The 16767-nt window shown below is 49.7% G+C and overlaps 1 protein-coding gene across 5 annotated transcripts in view; it reads right to left on the minus strand.

Moving 5' to 3' along the window:
- Positions 1-16767, minus strand: part of TLL2 (tolloid like 2) — a 94877-nt gene that overhangs the window by 39515 nt on the left and 38595 nt on the right. The window contains exon 1 of one of the 5 annotated variants that reach the window (XM_080400792.1): positions 4173-7047. The exons of the other annotated variants lie outside the window; for them this stretch is intronic. Within the exon in view, the coding sequence (XP_080256918.1) occupies positions 4173-4416 (244 nt within the window). The 5' untranslated portion in view covers positions 4417-7047. Of the gene's footprint in view, positions 1-4172; positions 7048-16767 lie in introns of those variants that run through there. 5 annotated transcript variants of the gene reach the window in all.

Genomic DNA, 16767 nt, shown 5'->3' on the forward strand with positions numbered 1-16767 from the left:
TCCCCCCCACCACAGGGCACTGCTGGCAGAAGCAACCCTACCAAGTAATGCTGTCCAGCATGCCGAGAGGGCTGGGGACGGCTCAGAGCATCCAGAATCCTCTACCATAAGATGAAAACTCAGGGAATGATCCTAGCTCCCCAAAAAGTCACATTGCTAAGGAACAGAGAGACCCCCGTCTATAACCCCAATGGGTCTTTTGGCCATTAAGGTGCCACAATACTTGGCAATAGCCCAGTGCTTGATTTTAGTTTTTCTGATGTGTGACGGAGACGTAGGATCTTCCCTCAATGCTGGATCCATTCTGCCACAGAAAAAGATTTAAAGTGTCACCCAGTGCCAGAAAATGATTTAAAACAAACAATAACTTGCTCACACTTCTGTTTCAAAGGACTTCCAAATAGCTCTGCCCACTATAAAGTTAAATACCAACTGAGCAAACTCAGTTGTGCTGCAGGAAGCAAACCAACATCACCCTCCCTTATGCAGCGTTACCACTAAAGTAATTAAATATACTAAATATAATTATATATATGTATAAATATATATTATATAATAAATATAAAGATACAAAAGTATAGAAAAATAAAGGTTTCTATATGCAACATAAGTCCACCCTGGTACCTACAGTCCTTAGGCCTACAGACAACCCACCCCCCCCATGAGCAGCACGTAGGAGAGGATCCCGCGCAGGTAACACCGGAGAAGGACCACGTTCCACGCCATAGGCACTTGGCGAGTGAGGTGCCGGACACAGAGAATTCCCAAATGCCAACAGGCAGCTTGTGGATAACTGCTTCAACCAAAGCCATTTTCAGACCCTGAATTACATATCTTCTGTCTCCATTTCGTGACTGTATTTTTCTGTTCAGAAAATATTTTCTAATCTTACTTCCCACCACCATCATCTTCAGCCTTCCCTAAAACACCTGTTTCTAAATGAACTCCCCCAATACAAAAATACAAAACCCCAACCAAACCAAAACAAACAAAAAAAACCCCAAAACTCCAAAACTTAAAGAGGCTACATATTTCAAAAAGGGTAAAGAAGCAGAGGTATTTTCACATTACTGGTTTTCTGTAGCATTTTTCAGTTTCTTAAAAATGTCTAAATGAATAAAAAGTTCAGAGTGCTTAATGGTTTTGCATCCTACCAAAAGATCTACCCAGGGGTCTGTTGATGCTCCCACCAAGGAGGGCCCCCAGTCATACAGTCTTGAGATACGTATTCTATGTAGTACCAGCAGCTGCTGAGTGTGGGTAGGGAGGGAGCACTAAGAGATCATCCAGCAGCAAGGAACCTTCACGACAGAGACAGTAGAAGAAAATGCAGTCAAAGGGATAGAAAAATGACTGGGAAATGGGGAAGGGGAAGAGAGAAGAACAAGGCTCTTCTTTCTATAGCTGTCTGTCTTCCAGGTTTCCTGGGCTTTCCATTTTGCCAGGTCCAACTCGGGAACACCACAGAAGCCAGAGGGCAACTACAGAGAGTACAGCAACCTGGGCAGCAAGCCACTGAGCAGTTGCAGACCCAACATGGAAAACCAACCAGCATCTCTTTGGTGGGGAGGCTCTCCATGATGACCATAGTAGGAGGGAGAACTCAAAACCAGGGTTCCTAGGGTGAGAGGGCACAAGTTGTGTAACAGACAAAACGGGCACGTACCACATTCGCAGCCTTAAGAAGGTGGTGCTGATACCACCACTGTTGTCCCCTCCCCTCCTTCCCCATCTTGGCACCATGGGTCCCCTCTGAGCCAAAGGGAGGCCGAACGAGCTGAGCTCTGCAGAGGTATTAGCAAGCGCAAGTTTCTCCAGTCTTGGTGGCAAAGTAAAGCATGAAAAGCATGGTCAACCACTGTATGCAGGAAGGGACATACTGTTTGTCATACAGCACTGCTGGATGCCATGTGGACACTTCCAAGAGGGATGTCCCACTTTCAAGAGAGCTGGACATCTTCCAGCCCCTGAACCAGCCTTGCTCTGCCAGCTGGAAAACTCTCCTTTTGCTCTGGAGCTGCCGTCTTGCAAATCTTCCTCCAGCCCCTCCAAGGGGGGCGGGGACAGGGGAAAAGGTGCGTCTGACACCTTGGAGGAAGGCTGAGAGGATGGTATCAAATGCTACCTCTCTGACATTATACTTATTAGAGCATCAGGAAAAGGATGATGGAAGACAGCAACAAAATGAAGCAGAGGAAAATAAAATACCCAGACGCTCAGCTGACTATAGGTTAAAGCTTCCTGGTCCAAGAGACACTAAATCAGGGGATTGTCTCCCAAAGGAAGTGCCATAGTTTAACAGAGCTTGACTCGACAAAAGCCACTAGATGTGTGAACAGGAACAAGCCTGATTCAACAAGATGGATTGCTCTGAACTCTATCACTCTTTTCTGGCCACAGTGTCCCATCCTAAGATTTCCCTTTGTTTTCTTTCATGCCCAGTCCTCATCACTTCCTTCAGCCCAAGCTCAACAAAAGTTCCTCTTCTCAGTTAAATTTTACATCCCCAGGACTTCTCACAGACACCCCCCCCCTCAAAATGTATGCTGTTCTTCTCACAGTAACCTATTCCACTTAAAGGAAACCCCAACCAGCCATTCACCACCAGAATTATTAAGGCATGTGGTCTTTGCCAAAGCGAAGGATAATTTTGTATTTCTAAATAAATGCAGCTTGCTTCCAGTCGCAAACAGATTGCTTCTTAATTGAATTTGGGAGGTGAATTGTATGGTGAATTAGGAAAAAAGAACAACCCTGCATTTGGCAAATTGTTCCCCTAAGAGGGAGCTGTATGGGATTGAATTGCAAATGATGGCACTGAACCCCAGAGCCGGGCCCCCTCTCCTCGCCCGAGCTGCTGACCTCTGCCGTGCCGCAGTGCCGTTCGCGCAGCTGCCCTTCCAAGCGCGAGCACATTCTTTCCCAGAGATCACTGCAAGCCTTGGTTTCTTATGCAAAGGAGACATTTGAATAAACCAGTGTGACTAATGAAATCTACATCATCTCTGCATATTTCGTCTCATTGTAGCTGGTGAAAGGGGAGAGCACCACACAAGGGCCAGATACGGGTGTGCAGACATCTCGGGTATGTTCAAACACTACTAACCTCACCAGAACGTGGGTGGAGCACCCATACCCTTCTCTCCCACCTGGATGGTTTTGAGTCATACACAGTAGCTCTGGAAGATGCTGTTCCCATTCACTTGGGCTTTTAGATGTTTCCTATCCTTATGACACCTAAACACATCCCAAAGATTAAAATGACCTGACAGACATTTAGTTCTCTCTCCTGATTCCTCCCAAGAGAATGCTAATGCCGGACCCTAGCAAAGAAAAGCCAAGCGGCTGACGTGCCACAGCCAATAAATAAGGAAGCTGAGAAATGCACCTTGTGACTGGAAGCAGCCACACGTAGGCTGCGGGCAAGGTGCAGGTCCTGCTGCCCCCCAACACATTCCTGAAGCTGCACCTCTCTGCCAGACTATTCCATCACATCTGAGAGCAGGCCGAATTCCAGTGCTGCTGCTCCAGAGCATGAAACACCTGCATGTGTATTGAAGCCTGTTGTAATTAAAACACTGAAAAGGAGAATGGAGATTTTCAGTTTGACGCTTCGGGAAAAGCCAATACAGTAATAAAAAGGCAGGATTGGTCTAACCGCTTACAGTGACCCATAACGAGTTGGGCAAAACAGGATTGACTTTTCTGGTTTTCAATGTATCTCCAGCGTTAACAAGCTCCCCAAGGACACTTCCATTCTCAGTACTTCCCACCTGCTGCTGTGCCAGGCCACCCGTCACCTTCCCCTGGCTTTGTCTGCTTCTCCCCTGGCCCAGGTGGGACAGAATTCCTTAGGTCATGCCTCCGTGCAGGGAGCTGTACGGGATCTCCCAAGCTCTTTAACTCCAACATTTTTGTGATTCAGTCCTTCCTATTTGTCCTGCTTACCAGCTGCAGCCCCAGCAGGACACTGCTGGGCTCTCTAACCAGATAAGCTCATTCCTGTCCATGCCCTGGCAGAGCACACATGAGAGTCCCTGCCCCGGGCTGGGAATATTCCATCTTCTACCTACAGCGCACTTGTACAGCAACTTGTTCTTCTATTTCCGACTGACCAGCACTGCCAAGGGAGCTTGGCTGACTGAAAGAAATGTCCTATAGCTTCAATGCACCATAAATCTGAGATAAATCCAGCACACTTGCAAGCCTGGCTGGAGAGCAGGTGCCTGAATTATCTGCAGGAACCAGAGCGGCAGCCTGAGGTGGCGGGTAAGGATCCAGCACAGCAGAAAGCAGCAGGCTGTGGCAAACCGCAGCACTGCACCGCCGGCGGTTCCCTCGCACCACCAGCACGGGATGCTCCGCAGATGTGTCACCTGAGGAAACAGCAGGAAGCAAACTCGGTTCAGCACTCATCCTTCCCACAGGAGAAGCCAGGACTAGGAGAATATTGGACCTGAAAATTTGTCTTCTACAAGATACAGCTTAGGCTTGAACATATTTATTGCTCTGCATGTTCTGCCTTTTTTTTTTTTAAAAGCCAGGTACTCTGAACCACTGAAGAGGGCAATTAGACTGCTTACTAAATAGAGCTTCTGTGCTTGCTTCCACTTGATTACAAACCATGAGGGGCTTCATGTCTGAAAAAGGAGAGGAAAGCAGCAGGCTCAGAAATACCCACCACCCTCCCACTGAATCCCTCTAAGACCTCAAAGCTATTCAGGAGGCAGCTGACTTGGACACATTCTAACATTGCCCCTCTTCTAGCTTTTGCCTGAAAACACTGCCCTGGGGCAAGAGAGTTACCCAGCTGAAGGTGGAGGAGAAACATCAGTCTATCCCAACACAGGTCAAGCTTCATTTCCAGGTGACACCTGTCCAGAATTTCAGCCTTAAACCCCATCACTGCCCACAGGAACTGTAGGTGCCTGAAAAATTGCAGCTGAGAACACAAACTGCTCCGACATGGGAAGGGCGGTGGGATGAAGCTTGCAACATTCCCTCTTTTCCAAAGTGGAGAAGTTCCCATTAAGATCAGAACCTCACACTTTCAGAGCAGTTCCAAGCCAGGATAACTTTTCCGCTCCAGACCGACGGAGACTCTCTCCACGTTCACGGGATCCCCTCTTCCTTCCCAGGATGCTGCCCACCCAGGGGAAGGCTCCACAGCTGAACGCGGAAGGTAGCTACCACCACTACGTTCATCGCCTCTGCTGAGGACTAAGGAGTCCCCGGTGAGTGCGGAGGATGTTGCCAGGTTCTCCTATTTTTCCAATTTAGCAGAGAATAACTTGACTGTACAGATAATTATCTGGTCTGAGGTGGATCAAAGAACAGCAAGACTTTTCCTGATGTGCCTTACTATGAAGGAAAGGCCGTTTCAGAGCTGGGATGCAACCTATGGAAAAAAGCACCATAAAACACATTTAGAAAACAATCTCACCCTCCCTGCCTATGCCTTGAAACAGCTCGCTGTGCCGGTCTCGCTCCACGCACAGGCTAGACACCTGCTGCAGCTCGCAGGCTGGGTTTCAAACAGGCTGCGATGAAGTATCAACAAAGCCGAGACGCGTGGGCAACCGCTCGCCACTGCTCACAGCTTCTGTGCTGCTGAACCCTGTTGTATTGCAACCATCAGGGAAGCTTCTGGAAGAACAGGATAAGTGAAACTTGATGTTACATGCTGCTTTTTAACTTCCTTTTATTAATCAGTGGTCAAAAACTTTTTAGCGCAGAAAAAACACTTTATTGCACTGGATTTATTAACCACAGAGAAAGTGATGATTTTATTAAAACGAGCTCTGCTGGGAAAATGAGTTTCAGAATGCAGAACAGATGTTTCCCAGGGCTGGTGAGGAGTCTACAGCAAAAACCTTTCATAAACCCCTGGGCCCTGGAGATCTGAGCAAATGATTGGAGATAGATCCTTCAGCATTTCCTGCCAGTGGAATAGCTAAGTTCCCTCAATTTACTTAAAGAAAAATAAATTAAAGAGGAGAATTCCGAACCCCCAGTTCCCTGCAGGAATCTGTTTTTCATATTCAGAGTAAGATGACTAGCTGCAATAACTCAGGAGAGTCCCAGGGTCCAGAGGCTTGACAAGCAGATGTGTCATCTCCCCATCAGCTCCGGGAATGCTCGCGCAGGGCGAGGATGCTGGCTTCCCAGGGAAGCCCACGAGAGGAGGATGGTGAACACAGCAAAGCGGACGCACGGCTGCCACAGACACGAGCTGCAAAGCCCTTCATGCACCCAGCCCCTCTGCCGGCGCTGGGAGCAGGCAGGGCAGAAGCGCAGGCAGCACCGCTTCCCAGCACCCCATATTTTCCCTGGGCATCCCCTGCTCTTCTGGAAGTGGCAACATCAAGTTTATAGTGATGCATACATTTGATGCATCTTCCTTTTAAAGAAAGCGTTGCAAGAAATGGGACAACCTGATCCAATGTTCCCACCAACCTTTCAATCGAAAGTCAATGCTTAAGGGGAGCAACGCTCTGTGGAGACAAGGGAGGACTGGGAAGACTGGAAGGGGGTTTCTGCAGGCTGTAACACCCACCTCTGTTCCCCAGGGTAAAAAGACAGAAGGATGAGAGAGAAAAGAAAGGAAAAAAGTTACCTACAACCTGTGTCATGTCACCGATTTCCTCCAGTGAGAAAGAGTCCTGCAAGTCCCTGGCTTACAGTGCTTTTGACTGAAGTAAGAGAGAATTAAAAGCTAAAGCAAGCACACAAGCCCTTTGGCCATATGGCACGGCCAGGTCCCCAGGCACAGTGTGCAGCTTCTCCCCCCAGCACAAAGCACCAGCGACCCCCCCAGCCATTGAACTTGACTTCTCATCAGTCTGACGGATCAAAATCTATATCTAATGGGCACCTGCCTCTCCACCACATCCATTTCTGCTCACAATAATCCTCCTCCTTCAAAAGGAAAGAAAAACAAACGAACCTGCAGGTGATAAGGAAAGTGGAAGAGCTGGCTGGGGTTCACCCGTTACTGTTCTAGCGGGGAGCACAAACCCCCCGGCCCCCCTCCGCTAACACCCCTTTCCCCCCAACCTGCGCAGCCTAATTGCTCCAGCCTGGCATCACCAGGGCCCTTTGGCACAGCCCCGCACGGCCCCAGCACTGCTCCACAGCATCCCCTGCCCCTCTCCAGCTGTGGGCTCCCAGTCAGAGCCAGGGGCCCTCAGCAGCCCTGCCAGACCACCCCTCCCACCCAGCCTTCCTAATCCTTTTGTTTTCCCCCTACCTTGTTTATACTGGATAAAAATTAACTGAAAATGAAAACACTACGCTGGAAGCTAAACTATGTTTGAACACAATTAAAACTCCTTCCATGGAGAGCGTGCGGCGCCAGTGCAGAGACCTTTCCTCCAGCTTGCTTTCTGCCTGGATATTCAGACAATCCCAATTCTGGAGCTTCTTGGAGTGTTTTTGGTGCATTCTTGCCCCCCAGGAGCCCACCCCATGTTTAACAGGCAGCTGAGAACCCTTGGCAGATACAGCTGGGACACCCCATCTGCTGTGTCACCCCCACAGCTCTTCTAAAGGACACCCCAAACTGGCTGCCAACAGCAGGGAAACAGAGGCATGAGCCAGCATGGAGGCAGAAGGACAAGTGAGGCTTGAAAGGCTTTGGGAGCACAAGCCAAACGTGGCCACTGCTGGGTAGCCTTAGGCCACCTCCAGCCCCAAGGCCCCAGCTCCCTGGTGAAACAGATGCCCAAATCATTTGCAGCCACTAAAGAAGCTGCAGGGGAGCTTGCGGGAGGGGGGGGGGGGGGGGGGGGAAGCGGCAGAGAAGCCTCCCTCACCTTGGCGAGCTGCCCGCTGAGCGCTGCCCCGTCCATCCCGGGGAGCTGTGCGCCCGGTGGGGGAGTCACACCTCACACCCACCAAACTCTAGCAACACCATCAGCTGCAGAAGGAAGAGCGGCTAATCCCGCCCTAACGCCGCCTTACGCGGCTTCTCTGCTCTGGGAAGTGGAGCGGCAAGATACGCCAAGTATTTCCTTTTGCCTCTGATCTTCGTCCTGCAGAAACTTGTTCCCCGTTCCCCAGGGCTGTCCAAGTCACCATCTGGCCTCAGAACTATGGCAGCAAACATAGGTCCAGCGTTTCAGCCTAAAACTAATTTGCTTTCTTTCCCCACTTGACAGCTGAATAAATACTTTGTCCTTGCCGTTTGAAAAGGGGAGCCGCAGAGAAGGCCTTTTTGTGCACTGCAGCTACCAGCACCAGCCTTCTTTCCAAATTAGTCCTGAACAAGCGGCTCGAAGTGAACACATCTATTCCACAAACGTAACCCCTTTCTGTTCACAATCAACCATGAGCAGTTTACAACGTCTAATTTATTTGTTGTTTGTCGTTATCCATCAAGCCATTTTGGCTACTGATTGTTTCTTGGACCTGCCAAGCTATTTCACTGAACAGGGTAAGCGACTTGCATTTTGTGGGCACAGCAACATCCCTGCTTGAAAGGGGAGCGCCCGAGGGTCGAGGCATCCCTGCCAGCCTCGCGGAGTGGCCGTGCTGCTGGGGCTGCTCTCAGAGCCTGCTCCTCGCCGGCCGCTTCTGCCCGCAAATACACTTGCCAGAACGCTCTCGGGGACAGCCAAGCAGCCTAGACAGTTGAGGCAAATTCAGTTTTTCATTTGAGCAAGTATTTAGGGAAACTAGGCATTTACCCAGCTCTGAAGCAAACGCATGATTTAGGCAATTCCACAGTTATTGGCTAAGCACTGTTGAATTTTACAATTAGGGTAATGGATTTAACTTCCAATGTAATTTCCATATGGATAAACCAATCTCCTCAAGCCCATGTGTTCCCTGCAATACAGTTAATTAATATAAAGCTATTTAATAATCTCCACTTAAACACAAAAGACTATTCAGGCTCTTCTGGCATTGGTAAAAGGAACAGCCTCCCAGCGTGTTACACCAGCTGTAGACAAGAGCAAAAGAAAATTTAATTAAGAGCGATCGAGAGCAAGACAGTCGCAAACAGAAATCAGATGTCATAACTGCTCTACACAGTGGCTACCCTGGCTCCTTGAAGGGTTAATCACGCCATCTAGCACCAACCGCCTGTTCGGAGATGTGCCCAGAGGTGAACGCAGGGGCTGGGGAAAGCAGTGGGGCTGGGAGCCAGGGCCAGGCCAAGCCGAGCAGGGAGCCACAGGGATTCGGCACCATCCGTGCTGTGCCAGCACTGCCGCCATGTCCAGAGCCGATGGTGGCACCAGGTCAGGTAGGAGGCTGTTCGGAAGCACAACCACAGAAACAGGCTGTTTGGAAGCAGCTTCAGCCATGACATCAGCACATGTAGTTTCTGCAGATGTCTTTGGGCTCTTAAAGAAAGCTAATTGCTCATTAACAAAATCCGACATGAATAATTTCTGACGTGCAGCTTTTGACAAGAGTAATACTGACTTACTGCCTTCCTGGCTGATTTTCGAAAGCAGCATTATGAATTGGACTTGCAGTATAAACACGACCAATGTTTCCACTGAGAACGAGTAAGTGGCAGAGCCTGAAATAGCTGGAGATTTTCGTTACAATGGAGAAAGCTTTATTGCTTGTGCAGATTAATTTGAGCAATATTGCAGACCTCATAAAATCACTAAAAGAAATACTCTGTAAGGCTGAATGTTGGCTGCACAGCAGAAATAAAACCACTTATTTTGACAGGCGGGAGGCCACCATCCAGAAAAGTTGATTTCAGGGAACAGTGCATTTACAAAACAAACTTTGTGGTGCATGTGACCAGCTGCCATCGGGAACTCAGACAAGAGGGAAAAAATACATCTCGCTCCATGGGGAGCACGGAGCCAGCAGCGGGGCTGTGGCACCTGGGCTGTGCTCCAGCAAGGGCCAGAGGGCACCTTCACCCACTGCCCCGGGCTCCCTTCACCCTGCCCTGCAGGACCTTCATCGCAAGCACAGGGGAAAGTGGAGATGGACTTTATTCCTCTGGTGGTGAGTGGAGCATTTCTCTGCTGGTTCCAAGCCAAGCTGGGAACACCACAGCCCATTGTGCGAGGGAGCACTGCAAGCCCCACTGGTCCCAACCAGTTTTGAAGCAATGTGTCGCACTGGAAAGACCCTAGTCAGAAGACAATCAGAGCCTGCACACCTTTTGGTGAGGCAGTTGGAGTAAAAAGACTCCAGCACCTCTTGTTGCTACTCAGGCACATCACAAGCAGCACCTCACCACCCAGGGAAGCAGTGGACAGCCCTCCATCACCATCTGATGTTGACCCAAGCGTTACATAGCACCCACAGACCACTCTCTCTCCCACATCATATTTCAAGGTTATATAAGGACTGTAAAAAACACAGCAAAAGTAGGTACAAAAACCGTGCTGGGAAGCAGGGATAACAGTAAGACAGCATTTGTCAGGGTGGGAGACAGCTCTCCATGGGTATCACCTAAGGGAGGTGTCTGAGGGGGCAAGTAAAGAGGAGAACAAACCTCCTTGGGTCAATATAGGAAGGGGAAAACGGCTGAACACACTGAACCCCCTCCAGGCAGGGGGCAAGGTGAAACTGCCTCCTGAGGGATGGGAATACGGCCCTCTGGGCTAGGGCTTACAGGGGGCCCAAGGGTGAGCGTGACTCTAAAGCAGGAGAGCTGAATGTGCAACGCAAAGGAGCTTGTGGAGTGAGGGCATCAGAAGAAGCCCTCGCGTTTACAAGGCAGCAGGAGCAAAGAAATGAGCTGCTGCTCTGCACCCCTCTTGTGCCCCCACACCCAACAGCTAGGGGAATTCTGCTATACTGGAAGCAAGCAGCACAGAAAGGACAAACCAGCCCAGCCAAAAGCACAAAGCTGGCCTCTGCTGTGCTTTCAGAAGTGTAAGATGCAAAGCCCCTGCAAGCAGAATCCACACCTGTGGATGGAGTTGCAGCTTGCTGCGTGGGCCAGCACACATGCCATGCAGCGCATCCCCGGGGCTCTGGACCCAAAGCCCGTGCAATCACCCCACAGGCACTGTGCGACTGACAGATCAACCCATCAGCAGTGGCAGGATGAGAACAGGGAGACACGCCTGACCAGCCAACTTCTCTGCTCCCGACAGCCACACTGTCCTGGCTCACAGCTGCTTCTCCAGCCTTGCAAGGGGGATCTGTCCTCTTTGCACATACACACCTCCCACGCTTTGGCACCTGGACTGGATCACCTTCCCTCCTCTCCCCTCACCAGGCACCAGACTGGCAGACTCTACTCCTGTGACTAGCAAAAGGCATCCCTAAGATCAGCAATCAGAGAAAAACCCCTCTCAACGTTTTCCAAAAGGACTTGAGGTTGGCACCTGGGAATCAAAAAGAGTAAAGCATTTGGAGTGAGAATACCAACCCTAAAGATGAGCATTTGCTAGCAGGAGAGCCTTCACTACAGGGGGAATGAGCAGGTTCACCAGCCACAGCCAAGGGTCATGGGCTTTCCAGGCAATTATCTTTATGCCAGAGAAAAATCAGGAAGGTCTGAGAAGGTTGAATAGGATTGCAAGACTCTGGGCTGGAAGGAAAAAAACATAATATCTGCTTTTCTGCAAAGAGGAGGTCACTGGTTCATTGCATGGAAATGCAGAACTGGGAAAGGGAGTGACTCAGAAAAGCAATGTGAACAAGAGCACTCTCAGCCCTAGAGGACTTACCCAATTCTTCCAAAGGGAAGCTCCTGTCTTGCCTTAGCAAACTACAGAAAATTCCTGTCATGGTTGTCTGCTCCGGTAAAACCCCTGGCTGAACGGACCCAGAAAGGTAAACGCTGGGGCTAGTCATAGGCACATCATTTGGCACAGCTAAACGGATCTCAGCACTCGGCACCTGACCTAAGCCTTCGGCAGAGCGGGCTACAGCTCCTCCTCCTCTCCAGGGGCTGCAAAAAGACATCCCTGGAGCACGCCTCACGCCTTGCAGAAAACTGAAAGGAGGTAGGGAAACAGCTGGACAGAGCCCTCAGACAGGTCTCTTGGAACAAAGACTTTCCTCCACCCGCATAAGAGGAAGCAACCTTCACTAAAGGCTTCCTAGTGGAAGAGCAGACCCCTGTAGAGACTTCACAGGTGTGGGTTATGTTACAGCACATACATAGTTATTTGCATTGCTCCCGGCCAGTTACAACCAATGCAGCTCAGTTAGCACGACCCATAGATTTGCTCCAAGCCTAAACGAATGAAAGGTTGGGCACCAGGCAGCCCTGAACCCGCCGATGCTGAAGTCCACCCCTTCTACCTTGAACCAAGTGCCACTACTGCAGAGCGCCGAAACACAAGTCACAAGGGAAAACCAGCTCTGCGCTTGGCATGCACGTGCCAGGTCAGCTGGATTTCACAGTCTCTCCTTCAAATCCATAAACCAGATCTTCCCCCAAATCTCAGTCAGTCATGGTCTAAAATCCCAGCATTTTGCATTCTTCTAGAAGGGCATTTTGCACTAACTTAAATTTCACTAGAAACACACCAGGAGCATTAAAGAGGACTTGGGAGCAGTATCCAGCACTACTAGTGGCCACAGCCCCTAGACAGAGCGACCTCTCGCAGAGTGAAGCGGTGGACACCCTGCTGGTGCCTGCCCCCGGCAGCATCCCCTGGAGAAGGCCTCCCTCCACCCAGGGGCTGGGCAGCACAGCTCCTAGCGGGACAGCTGCTCTTCAGCAACCTGTCCTGCAAGCCACTCACCTGGGAATCAACACCTCGCCTCAAGAAATAACCAGAGAGCGGTGAAACTCGTTTCAGGGGCTGACAGCCCACCACCCCTGAATGAAAAGCTGCCATGTAGGTTGCAAAGCACTGCGGTCACCCCCCCGGCAGGGCTGCGCACCCTTCTGCTCCCTCCCACGTCCCACCGGGGTTTGCCTCTGTGCCCCAAGGCAGGTTACACATGCTGCACTAAAATCTGTGATTCCTGGGTTGGTGTGCTACAAAAGAAGATACAAGCCAGTCCTGAAACAGGAAGAGTCCCATGAAATAAACAGACCATGAGCATCCCAAAGCAAGAAAGGACAAAGCAGCCTTATGCAGACGTGGTGAAGCAGCAGAGCAGCGGCCAGCACTTCCAGAGCACACTCCGGAGTGGCGGAGCTGGCTCACGCCGACAAAACAACCCCCTGCTCTTAGTCAGAAAAGGGTTAATGCAGAACTCCTGCCTGCCACATTTCCCAGAGAATAATGTGTGTGAATGTGCTGTCAGAGCCTCACAGCAGCCTCCGCCTCCCCTCTAATTTCAGTAGAAATCCCAGGATCAAATATATCCCTGCCCCAGCCACACTGCTATCTGAAGTATTACTCGCTCCAGCCAGCAAAGATGCTCTGTAAATCCCTCCTGCCACTCACCTGTGGCAATGTGAAAGCCTCATCGGGGCCTTCAAGCCACGAGCCTAAAAACCTCTCCAGATCAGAGGCAAAAAAAACTGTTTTGGCTGTTCTTGAAAAGCGTTCTTGGCAGAGGGGGTGCAAAGTGCCCAGCAGCACACCCAGCACAGCATGGCACCAGCGAGGGCAGCCAGGCTCCCACGTCTCCTCATCTGCTGGTGCCAAACCCAGATGAGACAAACTTGCCTTTCTCACTCACAGAGCTGCCTTTCAGGGCTAGAAACTGCCTCCACAATAAAAAAAAAAAAAATAAATAAAATCAGGAAAAGAGATAATATATCAGAAAATCCACTTAATCCCCAAGCTGCTCGAAATGACTTACATTAAAGCCCTTAGGATTAAAGAGGCACGTCCTGCCCACAGGCACAGCAAGAAAAGCAAAGTCTTCCCCGCTGTGGCCACTGCTTCAGCAGATAAGGCAATGAAGCAGAGGTGACCACCCTGGCCCAGAAGGGACCATTTGGGTCCGAAGGAGAGGGGACACTGGGCGCTTCCACAGCCTGCCTGCGGATCCCCTCGGTTCCCATTCCAAAGCCATCTAGGGGTTCTCAGCAGCAGAGGAATCCACAAAGCTTTGATTCAAGTTTCTTCTAAATTAAAATTATATTGTAAAAGCAAATATTTTCGCTAAAGTTTAAAAAAAAAGAAAAAAAAAAATCTATGAGAAACTTTTGAAAACCGTAAGCTTTTTGAAAAATCTCTCACCGAAGTGATGAGGAGCTGGTGAAGCATGGGCTTGCCGAGGACTGTGCTGGCTGGCAGATCTCCAAGCACCAGCTTCATTTCATTATGTTTGAACCATTATGGCATCTCTACGGGGCCAAACCCCAAGGGTATCCACTTCAGCATCACTACATGGGAACAACTGCTTTTCATAGTGAACATGACACCTAAACGTGGTCCCACAGCAACAGAGACAGGGAGGTAAGTAATGTAAACATTTAAAAGCCAAAATAACGCTTTCATTTTAACAACATCGCTTACTGTTTGTCCCCTCTTCTAGCTGAAAAAACATTTTTAAGGGGGATTTAAGAGGAAATTTCCCCTTTGGCAGATTGTTATGTGGCATTACAGGTGGTAACAGCAGGAAGAATCGGTGATGCAGAAGCCACAGTCTGACCTACAGAATCTCTTCTTATATGAAAAGCAGCAAGCAAAAAGATCACAAGCAATTCTGTGAGCTTAGGACCTAGGTTCAAAGGAGAACTGCCAACGGAAGGAAAAAAAACAAACAATTTTTTTCCTGGTTTAGAAAACTAGAAAAATCTGAACTGAAAGAAAGGCCAAATGTCCAAGTTTAAACAGCTCTTTTACCAGATCACCGATGAGAGTAAAACTAAGCTTCAGGTAGAGCAGAGCTGAGGTTGAGACGCCTGTGGAAAGGGGCACAGAAGTCACACAACTGGCATGATTTGAACTGGATTGGAGGTCAGCGCTTGGGAATAAAGCTTCAGGGAAATTCTGAAAGAGTCCGGGCAAGAAATGAGCTGGCTGGTGGCCCTGAGCCCGCCTAGAAGAGCCCGTCCCCTGGCATTCACTCGGAGATACTCTGTGCTGTGTGCAAACACCCCCTGCCAACTCACAGCTCAGAGCTTTAACCGAGGCAACAGAGATCAACATGCAGACACCTAAAAACTACTGGGATTAAATGGGCTACATGCAGCTGCAGACTGCCACCATGCCTGCCCTTCCCTCAGCAGGACCTGAAGAAAGCCCTGCTTTTATAAATGCGCCAGAGAAGGATGTTTGCACACACGACACTATTGCAAATCCTCCTGCAGTTTTCAGCTGCTCAGCCTGTGCTCTTCCCAACAAATGCTTGGAAAGAAGCTCCTTTGGAGCTATGGAGACTGCCCACAAGAATAAGGGCTATCAGGCCACATGCTGTACTCCAAAAGGCTTTAAGTGTGTAACACAAGCGATGTGACTCCCAGTGCAACGCCAGTTCCGTGTGACCTGTCTCTCGCACAAAAGAACCCAGGCATACTGGACAGGGATGCAAGGCCAAAGAGGGACATCACTGCCGGAGCTCTGAAGCAAGGTACCACGGTGGGTACCAAGGACACAGCTACGCCCAAGCGTAACCCCCGTGCGAGCATCTTTCAAGGGGATTGCCAGAGAGCTCTGAGCCCACATCCCTCGGCAGGGAGGAACCACGACCCTGCTCCGTGACTTCACTGGGAAGACAACTCTATTTGGTCCATTGCCTTAAGTCCCAGATACCGAGAATAAAACACTAGCTCCAGTATTTGCTGGGAGAACACTCTGATACACTGACCTTCGAGGCATCCCACTCTCAAGCAGGCTCACAGATTTTGAGGGTCTGAAGAGCAACTCTGGCATTTCTGCAAGTGGGAGACTAATGCAGAAGACAAGACTCGAGCACATCCATGCTGTGAAATCAAGCTCAGCACAGAGAGCTGTGGCAGAATCCAGATGGTCCTCAGATCAGATTCCCTGCCTCTCCCTCTCTCAAGGGCCTGGGGAAGGGCACAGCTATCTGTCTAGGCACAGGCTGGAAGAAGGGGGAAGCTTGAAACATCTGAGTCTCAGCCCTCACCAGTCAAGACAGAGCTTTTCATAAAGCAGATCATCTTCCATCGGATCCAGTGAAGAACCATGTCCCCCATCACCCATAAGTACATACTTATACCAGATGTATAGATGATATCAGTGCCCACATAACAAGCAACAGGACAAGAGGAAACAGCCTCAAGCTGTGCCAGGGGAGGTTTACATTGGACATTAGGGAAAATTTCTCCATGGAAAGGGGCAGTCAAGCATTGGAACAGGCTGCCCGGGGGGGGGGGGGGGGTGGTGGGGGTGGTGGCGAGTTTCCATCCCTGGAAATGTTTAAAAAACGCATAGATGCAGTGCTTGGGGACATGGTTTAGTGGTGGGCTTGGCAGTGCTGGGTTAACGGTTGGAGTTGATTTTCTCAAAGGTCTTTTTCCAACCTAAATGATTCTATGATTCTATGGGAACCTCATTCTTGCTCCAGAGCCTGACAGCTGCAGATGCTCCACACAAGCTAATAGGGTGTACGCCTGTAAACAGCCTAGCAGTGTCAAACAGCACAGCTTTCAGCTCCCCTCCCCGCCAAACAGCGCTTTCTGGGGATAAGGAAACAACGCAAGGGAAGAAGAATGCCTGGCATAATAGCATGTTCAGAATCCCAGCTCCCAGATACGAAGAGCCTGTGTGTCTGCATATACGTATTAAGTACTTCCTCCACTATACAACTAATCCGATTAACAGCTTTAGGAAACTCTGAAACGTTATAATTCAAGAGGTCTTATTCATAAAAGGTCTTAGGCTGTTTCTGTACAGAGATTGCATTCTTCCCATTGGAAATAAAAAAAACAGAGATCAGGACTTTCTCCCAGGA

The sequence above is a fragment of the Falco punctatus genome (genome assembly GCF_963210335.1).
Source record: "Falco punctatus genome assembly, chromosome: 9".
In the NCBI taxonomy this organism is placed as follows: Eukaryota; Metazoa; Chordata; class Aves; order Falconiformes; family Falconidae; genus Falco; species Falco punctatus.